Genomic DNA, 11,856 nt, shown 5'->3' on the forward strand with positions numbered 1-11,856 from the left:
TGGTATTAATTTGTTAATTTGGGATGTGACTATGAACAGTACATACTAGCCCCTAACATAATCACTAACCCCCAAATCATGGTCCTGTATTGGTCAAGAATCATGATCTGGGCCTAATATTGCAATTGTGAAGTTACTGTCATCTGCTGGCTGTTGAGAAAACTGCACCTTAAAGAGGAAACCAAACTAAACACATGAATGTTCTCGTCCCCATGCCACCGACCACAACCCTCACACCTTCAGGAGCCAAAGTCATGTTCAGGATAGAGAATCAAGAGACGGTTTACTTTGTCAACACTTAAAAGGAAATATATTTTTAAAAAATGAGAACAAAAGAACAACATTTCATACCGAAGAGCTGCTTTTGTCATTTGCAGAGGAAATTTACACAGGACTTTTAAATGGTAACACTTTACTCAAGGCATCATGACATCCCCCACACTGCCGCAAGCAGTGACAACACATTTTTGTCGCTCCAGTTGAGACGCCTGTTTAAGACCGACTTCACGTCCTGCTTACAACATAGACGTGCTATGTCATATCCCCCTCACGTAAAGCATCATGTTCATTTCATGTCACATTATGAGCTCTTTTTAAGGATTATTATACACACACTGGCTCTTCGTAATCACTCGTATGACGTACGCACCATTGAAACATTTACACACAATAAAAATCTGCATGGACCCAACTCCTTCCATTGAAACTGAAAACAGTAATACTCTCGAAGGACGACACTGGTCTGGAGCGATGGCACCAGAATTGGATTGTCCTACTTTCACATCCCCACTCGCGCCCGTTTTCCCCACGACCAATCAAATGAGGAACGATTCACAGACATCTCACTATTAAGGAGTGGAGGGAAGGGAGCGGGGCTTGATAGAAATGTTTCAATGAGGAGATCTGTCGTGGACGCTGGGGGTGTGCATAGCTGGGACAGTCTTCTACTCCCCAGCACACTACAGATCAAGTCTTTCTTAGCCGTTTACTTTTCACATATTATTATTATTTTCTTTTTTTAATCATTATTATTTTTTTCCATATATGCTCCAGTCCCAAGACCCAGGCTGCCTGGCGTCCTCGTCAGTGCTTTCGTCATCGATGAACATGCACTGGACACATGTTCACATCTGTGAGCCACAACTCACGTCAGACACATGGAAAGATCTTAGCTGGGGTGTGGTGGAGGGGATAAAACCAAGAAAGAGAGAGAGAAAGACAGAGAGAGAAAGACAGAGAGAGAAAGACAGAGAGAGAAAGACAGAGAGAGAAAGACAGAGAGAGAAAGACAGAGAGAGAAAGACAGAGAGAGAAAGACAGAGAGAGAAAGACAGAGAGAGAAAGACAGAGAAAGAAAGACAGAGAGAGAAAGACAGAGAGAGAAAGAGAGAGAGAGAAAGACAGAGAGAAAGACAGAGAAAGAGAGAGAGAGAAAGACAGAGAGAGAAAGACAGAGAAAGAAAGACAGAGAGAGAAAGACAGAGAGAGAAAGACAGAGAGAGAAAGACAGAGAGAAAGAGAGAGAGAGAAAGACAGAGAGAGAAAGACAGAGAAAGAAAGACAGAGAGAGAAAGACAGAGAGAGAAAGACAGAGAGAGAAAGACAGAGAGAGAAAGACAGAGAGAAAGAGAGAGAGAGAAAGACAGAGAGAGAAAGACAGAGAGAGAAATAAAAGGCAGAGAGAGGAGCAGTAGGAGAACAGCAACAAGAGAGAGAGACAAATGGGTGGAGAGAGAGGAGACGGGATCTGTCCTCTACATAGTCCTTTGTGCAAACTGATATGTAAACAAATGGAGCAGGGTACAGAACCAGGGAGGGCACACAGGATGGTACCTGAGGACCAGGGGCTGGGTTGGTTACAGAGCCTCTTCTTCAGAACCTGGGGGCCAGGTCTATCACACAGGATTCTCAGCTAGGGTACATGTATGCTCCTTCAACAACAATTGATTGACAGGTATAAACAAGGGTTCTGTAATAAATATGGAGGCAGGGGGGGGGGGGGGGGGGGGTCGCTGTCGAGTTTTCTGTGCTTATCCATCAACTTGTGCATTTGTTGCCACTACGACAAACGACAGGTGTCAAACTGTCCTTGGAAGTACGTCGCCGTTCTGATTCGAAAAGTCTCGGACAGTTCGAGAGAAAAGAGGGAGAGAGAAATGAGGGAGAGAAAAGAAGACGGGGAAAGAGAGAGAGAATGAGAGAAGGATCGAGTAAGGAGGGATAGAGAGAGAATAGGCTGAGGGGGTTAGGGGTCAAAGGGCATGGGACCACAGGAAATGCAGTAGGAGGTAAACACACACACATAGACACCCGGACGACCCCCACTGTCTCAATACCCATGCTCACTATCGCATCTACGAGACTCAGTCTCTCAAACGATTACAAAAACCAAAAAGTATAAAATGTCTACAATATCACCCCTCCTGTCTTCGACTATAAGGACATGACCATATTCATTATTTTCTATTATATATATATATGTATATATATATACACACACACACACACACTATGATGTGCCGTGGAGGCAGGGGGAAGGGGGAGGCAGGGGGAGGAATGGCTGAAGTCTCGAAGGAGGAATTAGGTTTGCAGAGGCCGGATCTTCTTCATCTAGTTCTTCTTCTTATTTTTCAAGACACAAAGAAGTTCACAGGAATGGTTCTCCCGAAAACAGAAAGGATAACGATGATTGAAGTTCAGGAGTGGTTTGGGGGTCGGGGGCGGTGGGGGGCGGGGCGGGGGCGTTAGTAGACCCAGGACACGGGGACCCACTGGGCGGTGGTGCAGACCAGGTCCACTGCCTCCTCCAGGTGACGGATGGTGTCGTCGATCTCGTTGTTGATGATGGTCTGGTCAAAGTAGTGGGCGTAGGTCTTCTGAAGAGTCTCAGACTCCTTCTGCAGCCTCTGGAGGGAGTCATCCTGGAGGGGGGAGAGAGAACCACAGAAACAGGGGAGGGGTAGAAGGGCGGGGGTGAGAAAAGAGAAAAATCCCCAAGGTGAGGACGTTGCCCAAGGAGGTGAGGTTGGGGGGTGTTGGGGGGAGGGAGGCATTGCTGCACACCTGTGCACACAGGTAACATCCACACACACACACAACGTCACTGCCACAACACAGCCTACATGAACCAAACTAAAGGGGCTCTCGTTCAACCCATCAACAGGTGCACACCAACGCTGGAAACACGAGGTCAATGTAAACACACACGTGCGCTAATCTACAGGGCCTATACAGGTGGGTCCAGTACTTACAGGCAGTTTCCTGCACCATTTGGGAAGCTTGAGAGCAATAAGAGAGGGCATGCCAGAGAGAATCAACATGCAAGCCCACACAGAGCAACGTGCAGTGGAATACACATACAGCACAGACAACCACCAGCAAGCCATGACACAAACAGTTCAAACGGAGTAGATGAGTTAATGGTGATTCTGAGAGAAAAGTGAGAGCACGCGAGGGGAGGAGAGGGAGGAGGAGGAGGAGAGAAAGAGAGGAGGAGCAGGAGAGGGAGCAGGAGATGGGGAGGAGAGAGGGAGCAGGAGAGAGGAGGAGCAGGAGAGAGAGGAGGAGCAGGAGAGAGAGGAGGAGCAGGAGAGAGAGGAGGAGCAGGAGAGAGAGGAGGAGCAGGAGAGAGGAGGAGGAGCAGGAGAGAGGAGGAGGAGCAGGAGAGAGGAGGAGGAGCAGGAGAGAGGAGGAGCAGGAGAGAGAGGAGGAGCAGGAGAGAGAGGGAGAGCAGGAGAGAGAGGGGGAGCAGGAGAGAGAGGGGGAGCAGGAGAGAGAGGGAGAGCAGGAGAGAGAGGGGGAGCAGGAGAGAGAGGGAGAGAGGACCACAGAGTGTTGGGGGTCAGCCCCTGACCTCGTTCATCCCGGGGGTGATGGTCGGCGCGGCGATGAACACCACGTACGGAGCAAACTCCGCCGTCCTCAGGATCTTCAGGGCCTGGAAGAGAGAGAGGAGTGTGAGCTGAGCCGAGATCCAAACCTAACACACCCTCCAGACCACAGCGAGGAAGCGATCCCCCGGCCCCTGCCCCCACCTGGGGCTCCACGTCCAGGATGGAGATCATGCCCTGGGTATGGATCTGGCGGATGGTCTCCAGCCGGGTGCCGTACATGGCGTCCTCGTGGCTGCCGTACTCCAGGTAGTCGTTGTTGCTGATGTCCTGCATCATCTGGTCGTGAGACACAAAGTAGTAGTTCTTCCCGTTCTCCTCATCTTTCTTGGGCGGCCGAGTGGTGTCTGGGGGGGGGGAAGAGAAAAAGAGGGTGATTTGAAAGCGCTGTGATCTTGGGACAGGTTGTGGAGAAGGGGTGTGTGTGTGGTCAGCGTGTGTGTGTGTGTGTGTGGTGAGTGTTTCTTACGCGGGATGGGATAGGCAAATCGGTCTGGGTGCTTGGTGATGAGTGTGTTCTTAATGTGCCTCCTGCCAACTCCATGGGCTCCTGGAGGGAAAGAGAGAGAGAGGGGGAGGGAGAAACAGGGAGGGAGAGACAGGGAGGGAGAGACAGGGAGGGAGAGACAGGGAGGGAGAGACAGGGAGGGAGAGAGGTCATTTGTGAGGGTTGATGCAAAGTGTCCCTGTCCGACAATCAGAGATGACAAAGAGCATTGTAGATTTAAAAGCGTGGGGAGGTAGGAGGTGGGGAGAGGGAGGTGGGGAGAGGGAGGTGGGGAGAGGGAGGTGGGGAGAGGGAGGTGGGGAGAGGGAGGTGGGGAGGTGGAGAGAGGGAGGTGGGAATGTAGGAAGTGGGGAGAGGGAGGTGGGGAGGTGGAGAGAGGGAGGTGGAGAGAGGGAGGTGAGGAGAGGGAGGTGGGGAGAGGGAGGTGGGGAGAGGGAGGTGGGGAGGTGGAGAGAGGGAGGTGAGGAGAGGGAGGTGGGGAGGTGGAGAGAGGGAGGTGGGGATGTAGGAAGTGGAGAGAGGGAGGTGGGGAGAGGGAGGTGGGGAGGTGGAGAGAAGGAGGTGGAGAGAGGGAGGTGGGGAGAGGGAGGTGGGGAGAGGGAGGTGGAGAGAGGGAGGTGGGGATGTAGGAAGTGGGGATGTAGGAAGTGGGGAGAGGGAGGTGGGGAGAGGGAGGTGGGGAGAGGGAGGTGGGGAGAGGGACGTGGGGGGCCTACATACCCAACAGCACCAGGGTTTTCCTCTTGAACGCTGGCAACTTCACCACCTCCTCGTACGTGACCAGGTCTAGTTGGTCGAAAACTGGAGAGAAGAGGACAGAGGACGGAGAGAATAAGTTTGAGTCTTCTGAGGACGCCAGGCACGGGTCATGGGGATGGTGGGAGGGATGCGATGCTACGCTCACAGGAAATAATACTGGGGGATAACAGGTTTTTTTCAACACAAGATACCAAAATAAGTTATTTTGTACGGAATGCCTGGCCACAGAAACTAACTGTAACAATCTTACATCAGCAAAACCTAAATGTAGACGTAGAGAGAGGCACAACACACTGAGGCACGGGATAGCGACAGTCGGAGTTACTTACATGCAGCCAAGCCATTTGGGTAAGAGACGGCATGAAAAATGGACAGAGGGAGGGGAGGGGAAGGGTTAATATAGGACATCGTAACAGAAACGGGGAAACAAAGAGACTCGACAAAATCGGTATTTAAACATTTCTCTTGCAGGATTGAGGGATTTTTAATCCCAGCAGGGTTAGACAGGTAACGTTTAGTCAACATCTGGGAGACGAGTTAGAGAGGAGCTGGCAGGGAGAGAGGGGAGGTCTGGTCTGGAACAAGCATGTGTTAGAAACACTGGCACACACAGACAGGAACACAGCTAACGCTGTAGAACACAGAGTTTTGTTTACATCCTAAGCACTTATAGTTTGGTCAAGAGAAACGTGGAGATGGTCATTTTACAGGACACACAACACATACACGGTCACATCATAACCGTTTTTCGGTTGGCGACAAGACGACTATATCAGTTCGTCAGAGTGTGCGGCGCGTGTAGCATCTGAAATGTGTTAGCCTAGGAACTTAGCATCTCCGAGTCGATTAGCTAACATAAACGGCTATCTTAGCGCGTTAGCCTAGATTCTGGGTCAGCAGAGCCTCAGACTGATAATCTGACTTGGGAACCGAGCTAACGCGCTAAACTAACCCTTTCCACTAACCATAGCGTTAAGCTAGGCTAAGAGAATGATGAGGTCAGACAAGCCTAACACCTCCTAACTCTCCTCTCTGTAGCACACACAGCCGACAGCAAACACAGCTCAATAACTATTCGAGTCTTTTGCTGAAGTTGAACATGTTGTACAATATTCTTATAAATAAAAAGCGAATAATTCGCCCTGCGTTTGACAATGGGAACATACGTTTCAATGTTTCCCACCAATGATTGGCAGAGCCAGCGTATACTTGAGCTCGGTTGTGTGTGTGTGTGTGTGTGTGTGTGTGTGTGTACCTGCGTTGTGCTTGGCCAGATACTTGTCTTTGTACTGTTTCTTCTTCTTGCCAAACCAGGTACAGCTGGCCTGCTGCTCCTGTTTGGTCTTCTCCATAGCTATACACGCCACTCGCCTACACAGAGAACACACACAGCATTAACACACACACACACACACACACACACACACACACACACACACACACACACACACACACACACAGCATTAACACACACACACACAGCATTAACACACACACACACAGCATTAACACACACACAGCATTAACACACACACACAGCATTAACACACACACACACACAGCATTAACACACACACACACACAGCATTAACACACACACACACAGCATTAACACACACACACACACACACAGCATTAACACACACACACACACAGCATTAACACACACACACACACACCCAAGCATTAACACACACAGGCACACACATAAGCATTAACACACAGAGAAAAATCCTGCCTTCAGCTCTGACTACACCTGAAGCTGTGAGTCCTGATAGGACAGCCCAGGGCAGGAGAGCCCAGGGCAGGAGAGCCCAGGGCAGGAGAGCCCAGGGCAGGAGAGCCCAGGGCAGGAGAGCCCAGGGCAGGAGAGCCCAGGGCAGGAGAGCCCAGGGCAGGAGAGCCCAGGGCAGGAGAGCCCAGGGCAGGAGAGCCCAGGGCAGGAGAGCCCAGGGCAGGAGAGCCCAGGGCAGGGTTTAGTCAACTCTGTCAGTGCGACCCACTCAAGGCCCTCATCACAGCCTCTGGAGCAGTCTCCTGCATTACTGGGGCTCTGACTAAAGACGTGTGTGTGTGTGTGTGCATTTGAGTCAGTGTGTGTGTGTGTGTGTGTGCATTTGAGTCAGTGTGTGTGTGTGTGTGTGTGTGTGCGTCTCCTCACCACTCCTGCAGCTCTGGGGAGGGGATGAGTCCGGCCGTGCCGTTCTTGGTGTTCTCCAGCTTCCCCTGCCACCAGTTGTGGTCGTCCTTGGAGATGATCTGGATGATGTCACCGACCCGGAAACGGATGCCCGCCTCTTTGCAGGGGATGAGGTCGTCCTTGGCGGGGTCGTACTCAAACTGGGCACGCACGTAGATCTGGAGAGGGAGGGGGTGCGGGCGGGCGGGAGAGAGCAGCAAGGTTGGTTTAGAGTCAGGTTTTGAGGAGGAGGGGGATGGGAGGGGGTACAGGGATTGTGATTGGTCGATCTGTTAATTTGAGTTAAGGGGGGGGGTGGATTGCAATGATTGGTCGAGGAGCTAATATGAGAGGAGACAGGGACAGCTGTGGTTGGTCATGTGGCTGATGATAGGTACTTAAAGCCTGGAACTGCTCAAATGGCTGAACATGGACCGCTGCCATTAGCAAACAAGAAGCACAGATGCAAAGGAAATGGAAGGAGACAGCAAAACTGTTAGAGAGACAAAGAGAGAGACCAAGAGAGAGCAAGAGAGAGAGAGAAAGAGACTAAGAGAGAGAGAGAGAGACTAAGAGAGTTAGAGAGACTAAGAGAGAGAGAGAGACTAAGAGAGAGAGAGAGACTAAGAGAGAGAGAGCGAGAGAGAGTGGGAGAGAAAAAGAAAGAAAGAAAGAAAGAAAGAGAGAGAGAAAGAACAAGAGAAAGCGAGTACCACCATTTATAACACGGTGGCGGTTTGGGGCCCGTCGCGCTGACCCGCAACAAAACGAACCCCGTCACAAACGAGTGCGATGCGTGGCGTAGCCTGAAGAGTCGAGGCCTGGCTAGCATGAACTCCACCCACAACCACAGTGATGGGGCTACTGTGAGAGCTGGTGGAGCAGAGGTGGGGGCTACTTCTACTGGGGGGGAGGGGGTCCGTTTGGGGGGGTCTTACCTTGATGGACATTTTGTCCTTGATAGGAGGTCTGGAGATCTAAAGGGTTGAAAGCATCACACACACACATCATGCAGTATAAAAAAGACAGGACATTGACAGAGGAGAGGGACAAAGACGGGGGGGGGGGGGGCAGCCAGAGCTGGGGTGCTGCTGGTGTGTGTGTGTGTGTGTGTGCGGAAGGGGGATGACATCACAGATCATAGGGCAGAGGTCATTGGTCGAGGGAAGAGGCGGGGCTGGTGTGACATGCTGGAGAAGATGAAGGAGCACTGTCCACAGACGGAGAAATACACACGTGGTAAAACACTGTACACACACACACCGTCTCACTCTCCCCCTCTCACACACACACACACACACATACCATCTCACTCTCCCCCTCTCACACACACACACATACCATCTCACTCTCCCCCTCTCACACACACACACATACCATCTCACTCTCCCCCTCTCACACACACACACACCATGTCACTCTCCCCCTCTCACACACACACACATACCATCTCACTCTCCCCCTCTCTCACACACACACACACACACACACACACACACGCACACCCTCTCCCCCTCTCACACACACACACACACACACACACCATCTCACTCTCCCCCTCTCACACACACACACACACCCTCTCACGCACACAGACACACACACCATGTCACTCTCCCCCTCTCACACACGCACACACACCCTCACCCCCTCACACACACACACACACCATGTCACTCTCCCCCTCTCACACACACACTCTCCCCCTCTCTCACACACACACACTCCCTCCCTCTATACCTCCCTCTATCTCTCCCTCTCTCTACCTCCCTCCCTCTCTCTTTCTCACACACACACACACACACACACAAGTGGAGAGGGAAACGGAGGAACGAGGAGGGAGGGAGGGAGGTCCTCACCTGTCGTCCTTTAGGCTGGATGGTGGATGGCAGATCCTAAGGAACAACAAGACCGTTTCAAAACCATCTTGCAAACTAGGGCCAGTTTCCTGTTGCATAAAGCTTCCTTATGAGTGTCTAATGGAAGACTGACTGGGATCACCAGTCGCGCAATGCATTATGGGTGAAATAAGACCCTTTGCTGGTGTCGCTAGATTTAGAGGTGTATTAACTTTTCTACTGCTAATTAAGTCAGTCTTAATATTTATGCAACAGGCTTAACTAGACTAGTCTAACCTGATCATTTAAGACCGTCAAAGGCCAAATCTAAATGTATGCAACTGACCCCTGGTCTGACCAATGGGAGAGCTGTACAGAAAATCAGCAAAAAATACAACTCAGGTATTGATTAACAACCAAACAACCCGTACCAAGATCGAACTGGTGACGCTGGCGTGGCCATTGGCTGGGGACTGTCTGGACAAGTCAGGTGACTCTTTCTGCAATTAGAAACATCAAGAGTGGAGATATACAATAGTCATCTCGAGTCAGCCCAGCCGAACATTCTACAGCAATCTGAAAATCCAAGAACCTCGGTGTGCGTGTGTCTTCCTCACCTCACAGGACATGGACTGAGACCTGTGTGTGTGTGTGTTCCTCACCTCACAGGACATGGACTGAGACCTGTAACTCGGTACGATCTTGAAAGTTATGCTTCCTCTCATCTCTCTCTGTGGGGCAGAAAACAACACGCCAGGAAGTCACATGGTGCACGCCAGGAAGTCACATGGTGCACGCCAGGAAGTCACAATCGGACGTAGCATAACTTATGGAAGCCGATAGGATAGCGATCTAAGATCAGAAGCTCTCATTGGACAGCAACAGACATGAGAAAATGTGATTGGCTGACGCACCAGCATCTTCTGAAGCTGCTCCACCGTCTGATTGGCTACGCTGATGCCGTTGATCTCCCGGATCTCGTCTCCCACGTGCAGCGTTCCTGAGGAGGGGAGATGGGGGGGGGGGGGGGGAGTGTGTGTTATTAACGGCAGTGGGTGGAGTAACTGGCGGGTGGAGTAACTGGAGCTTACATCTCACTCTCTCTCGCCACATTCTCTTTCTCTCTGCCTCCACACTCTGCCTCCACACTCTGCCTCCACACTCTGCCTCCACACTCTGCCTCCACACTCTGCCTCCACACTCTGCCTCCACACTCTGCCTCCACACTCTGCCTCCACACTCTGCCTCCACACTCTGCCTCCACACTCTGCCTCCACACTCTCTCTCTCTCTCGAACAGATACACGTGTGTGTAAAAATTGCTATGTTTGGGTCAAGTATGACCTGTCTCTCTCTCCACACGTGTGTGTGTGTATGTGTGTGAGTGTGTGTGTGCACCTTGTCTGTGGATCATGCCTCCGTGCATGATGCGGGCTACGATGCAGTGGTTGAGCTCGTTCATCTTCAGCGTGATGCCCATGGGCTCGTCCGTGTTCTTCTGGAACTGCACGAGGCGCACGCGGGTCACGTTCTCCAGGTCCATGTCTCCACTGGTGCTTTCCGGGGAGTCGCCGTTCAGGTAGGGCGAGGTGGGGGGCGGGGTCACTCTCAGGGCCTCATCGCTGTACACCTCGTGGGCCACCACATCGTGGGTCTGCAGCAAGGCCTGGGACACACACACACACACAGAATATATAGAAATATGTTACTAAGTACATTACAGTAGAGCTGAGGGGTACTTCATCAGTGAGACAGGTTTAGAGATTTGTGTGTGTGGTGGTGTGTGTGTGTGGGGGGGGTGTTTGGGTGTGTTTGTGGATGTGGGGTGTGTGTGTGTGAAGTCAGGGGAGGTCATTAGACAGAGAGCTAGGCTTACACTAATCCTCTTTCTGACACCACTGATTGTGACGGCAGCACAGCATACCGCAAGACTGTCAATTTCCCCGCAACTCCAACTGGGTCAAATACAACGTCATTTACGCTACAATACCTTACCAGTTTTAAATTGACAATTTGTCTTCCTACGAGCAAAACACAAAAGGATTGAAAAAGTCGCTGGATTTAAGAATGGACAACATTGAAGTGTCTAGACAGGAACTGGTAAGAGGGTTTTGCCTCACCAGGCGAAGCTAACTAGAGTAGGATGCCATTTTGGTGGCGGCAGAGTCCAGCGTTCAAAAATCCCTTCGTTGAAACAGTGTCAACACGAGACACAGCAGACTGGAGTTTCTCCTCCCGCTCTCTCCCTCCTTTATTACTAATTCTTCCCTTCGATTTCCTTCACACCATTCGCAAAGAAGAGAGTGATATTTACATTCACAAGCACTAGGCAAAAACACAGATCGGATTTCCATCAGAAAAAAAAAAAAGATTATGTTGAATTCAGTCTCTCTGATGTCCCAGCCAGTCCAACCCTGAGCAGAGATCCTTCATTCCTCCTCTCCCACCGCCTGCCTGCTCCTGTGAGACCTGGAGACACTTGACAGCCCTCCCTCCGTTCCTGTGACCTCACATCTCATCTCTCCCTTCCTCCCCCTCTCTCTCTCTCTCTCTCTCTCTCTCTCTCTCTCTCTCTCCCTCCCTCCCTCCCTCCCCCCCCCTCCTCCTCCTCCTCTCTCAATAAGGTGGTCAGTTCTGGACATGTTAAGATGCTAAGCAGCTTTGTTAAGGTAGAGGGAGCTTT

The 11,856-nt window shown here is 51.2% G+C and overlaps 1 protein-coding gene across 7 annotated transcripts in view; it reads right to left on the reverse strand.

Annotated features, from left to right (window-relative positions):
• Positions 1-282: 282 nt before the first annotated feature.
• The window catches only part of LOC146260664 (peripheral plasma membrane protein CASK), a 35,317-nt gene continuing 23,743 nt past the window's right edge, over positions 283-11,856 (reverse strand). For 3 of the 7 annotated variants that reach the window (XM_084667606.1, XM_084667604.1, XM_084667610.1), the window contains exons 14-26: positions 10,572-10,839; positions 10,089-10,174; positions 9,792-9,905; positions 9,606-9,674; positions 9,196-9,231; positions 8,275-8,313; positions 7,319-7,515; positions 6,413-6,528; positions 5,119-5,199; positions 4,360-4,440; positions 4,035-4,237; positions 3,854-3,937; positions 283-2,921 (exon numbers count right to left, since the gene is read on the reverse strand). In XM_084667606.1, the coding sequence (XP_084523732.1) occupies positions 2,745-2,921; positions 3,854-3,937; positions 4,035-4,237; positions 4,360-4,440; positions 5,119-5,199; positions 6,413-6,528; positions 7,319-7,515; positions 8,275-8,313; positions 9,196-9,231; positions 9,606-9,674; positions 9,792-9,905; positions 10,089-10,174; positions 10,572-10,839 (1,551 nt within the window). In that variant the 3' untranslated portion in view covers positions 283-2,744. The remainder of the gene's footprint in view (positions 2,922-3,853; positions 3,938-4,034; positions 4,238-4,359; positions 4,441-5,118; positions 5,200-6,412; positions 6,529-7,318; positions 7,516-8,274; positions 8,314-9,195; positions 9,232-9,605; positions 9,675-9,791; positions 9,906-10,088; positions 10,175-10,571; positions 10,840-11,856) is intronic. The other 4 variants (XM_084667605.1, XM_084667608.1, XM_084667607.1 and 1 more) reach the window with 4 other exon arrangements.

Source organism: Hypomesus nipponensis, chromosome 12 (assembly GCF_054491055.1).
Source record: "Hypomesus nipponensis isolate SF chromosome 12, ASM5449105v1, whole genome shotgun sequence".
In the NCBI taxonomy this organism is placed as follows: domain Eukaryota; kingdom Metazoa; phylum Chordata; class Actinopteri; order Osmeriformes; family Osmeridae; genus Hypomesus; species Hypomesus nipponensis.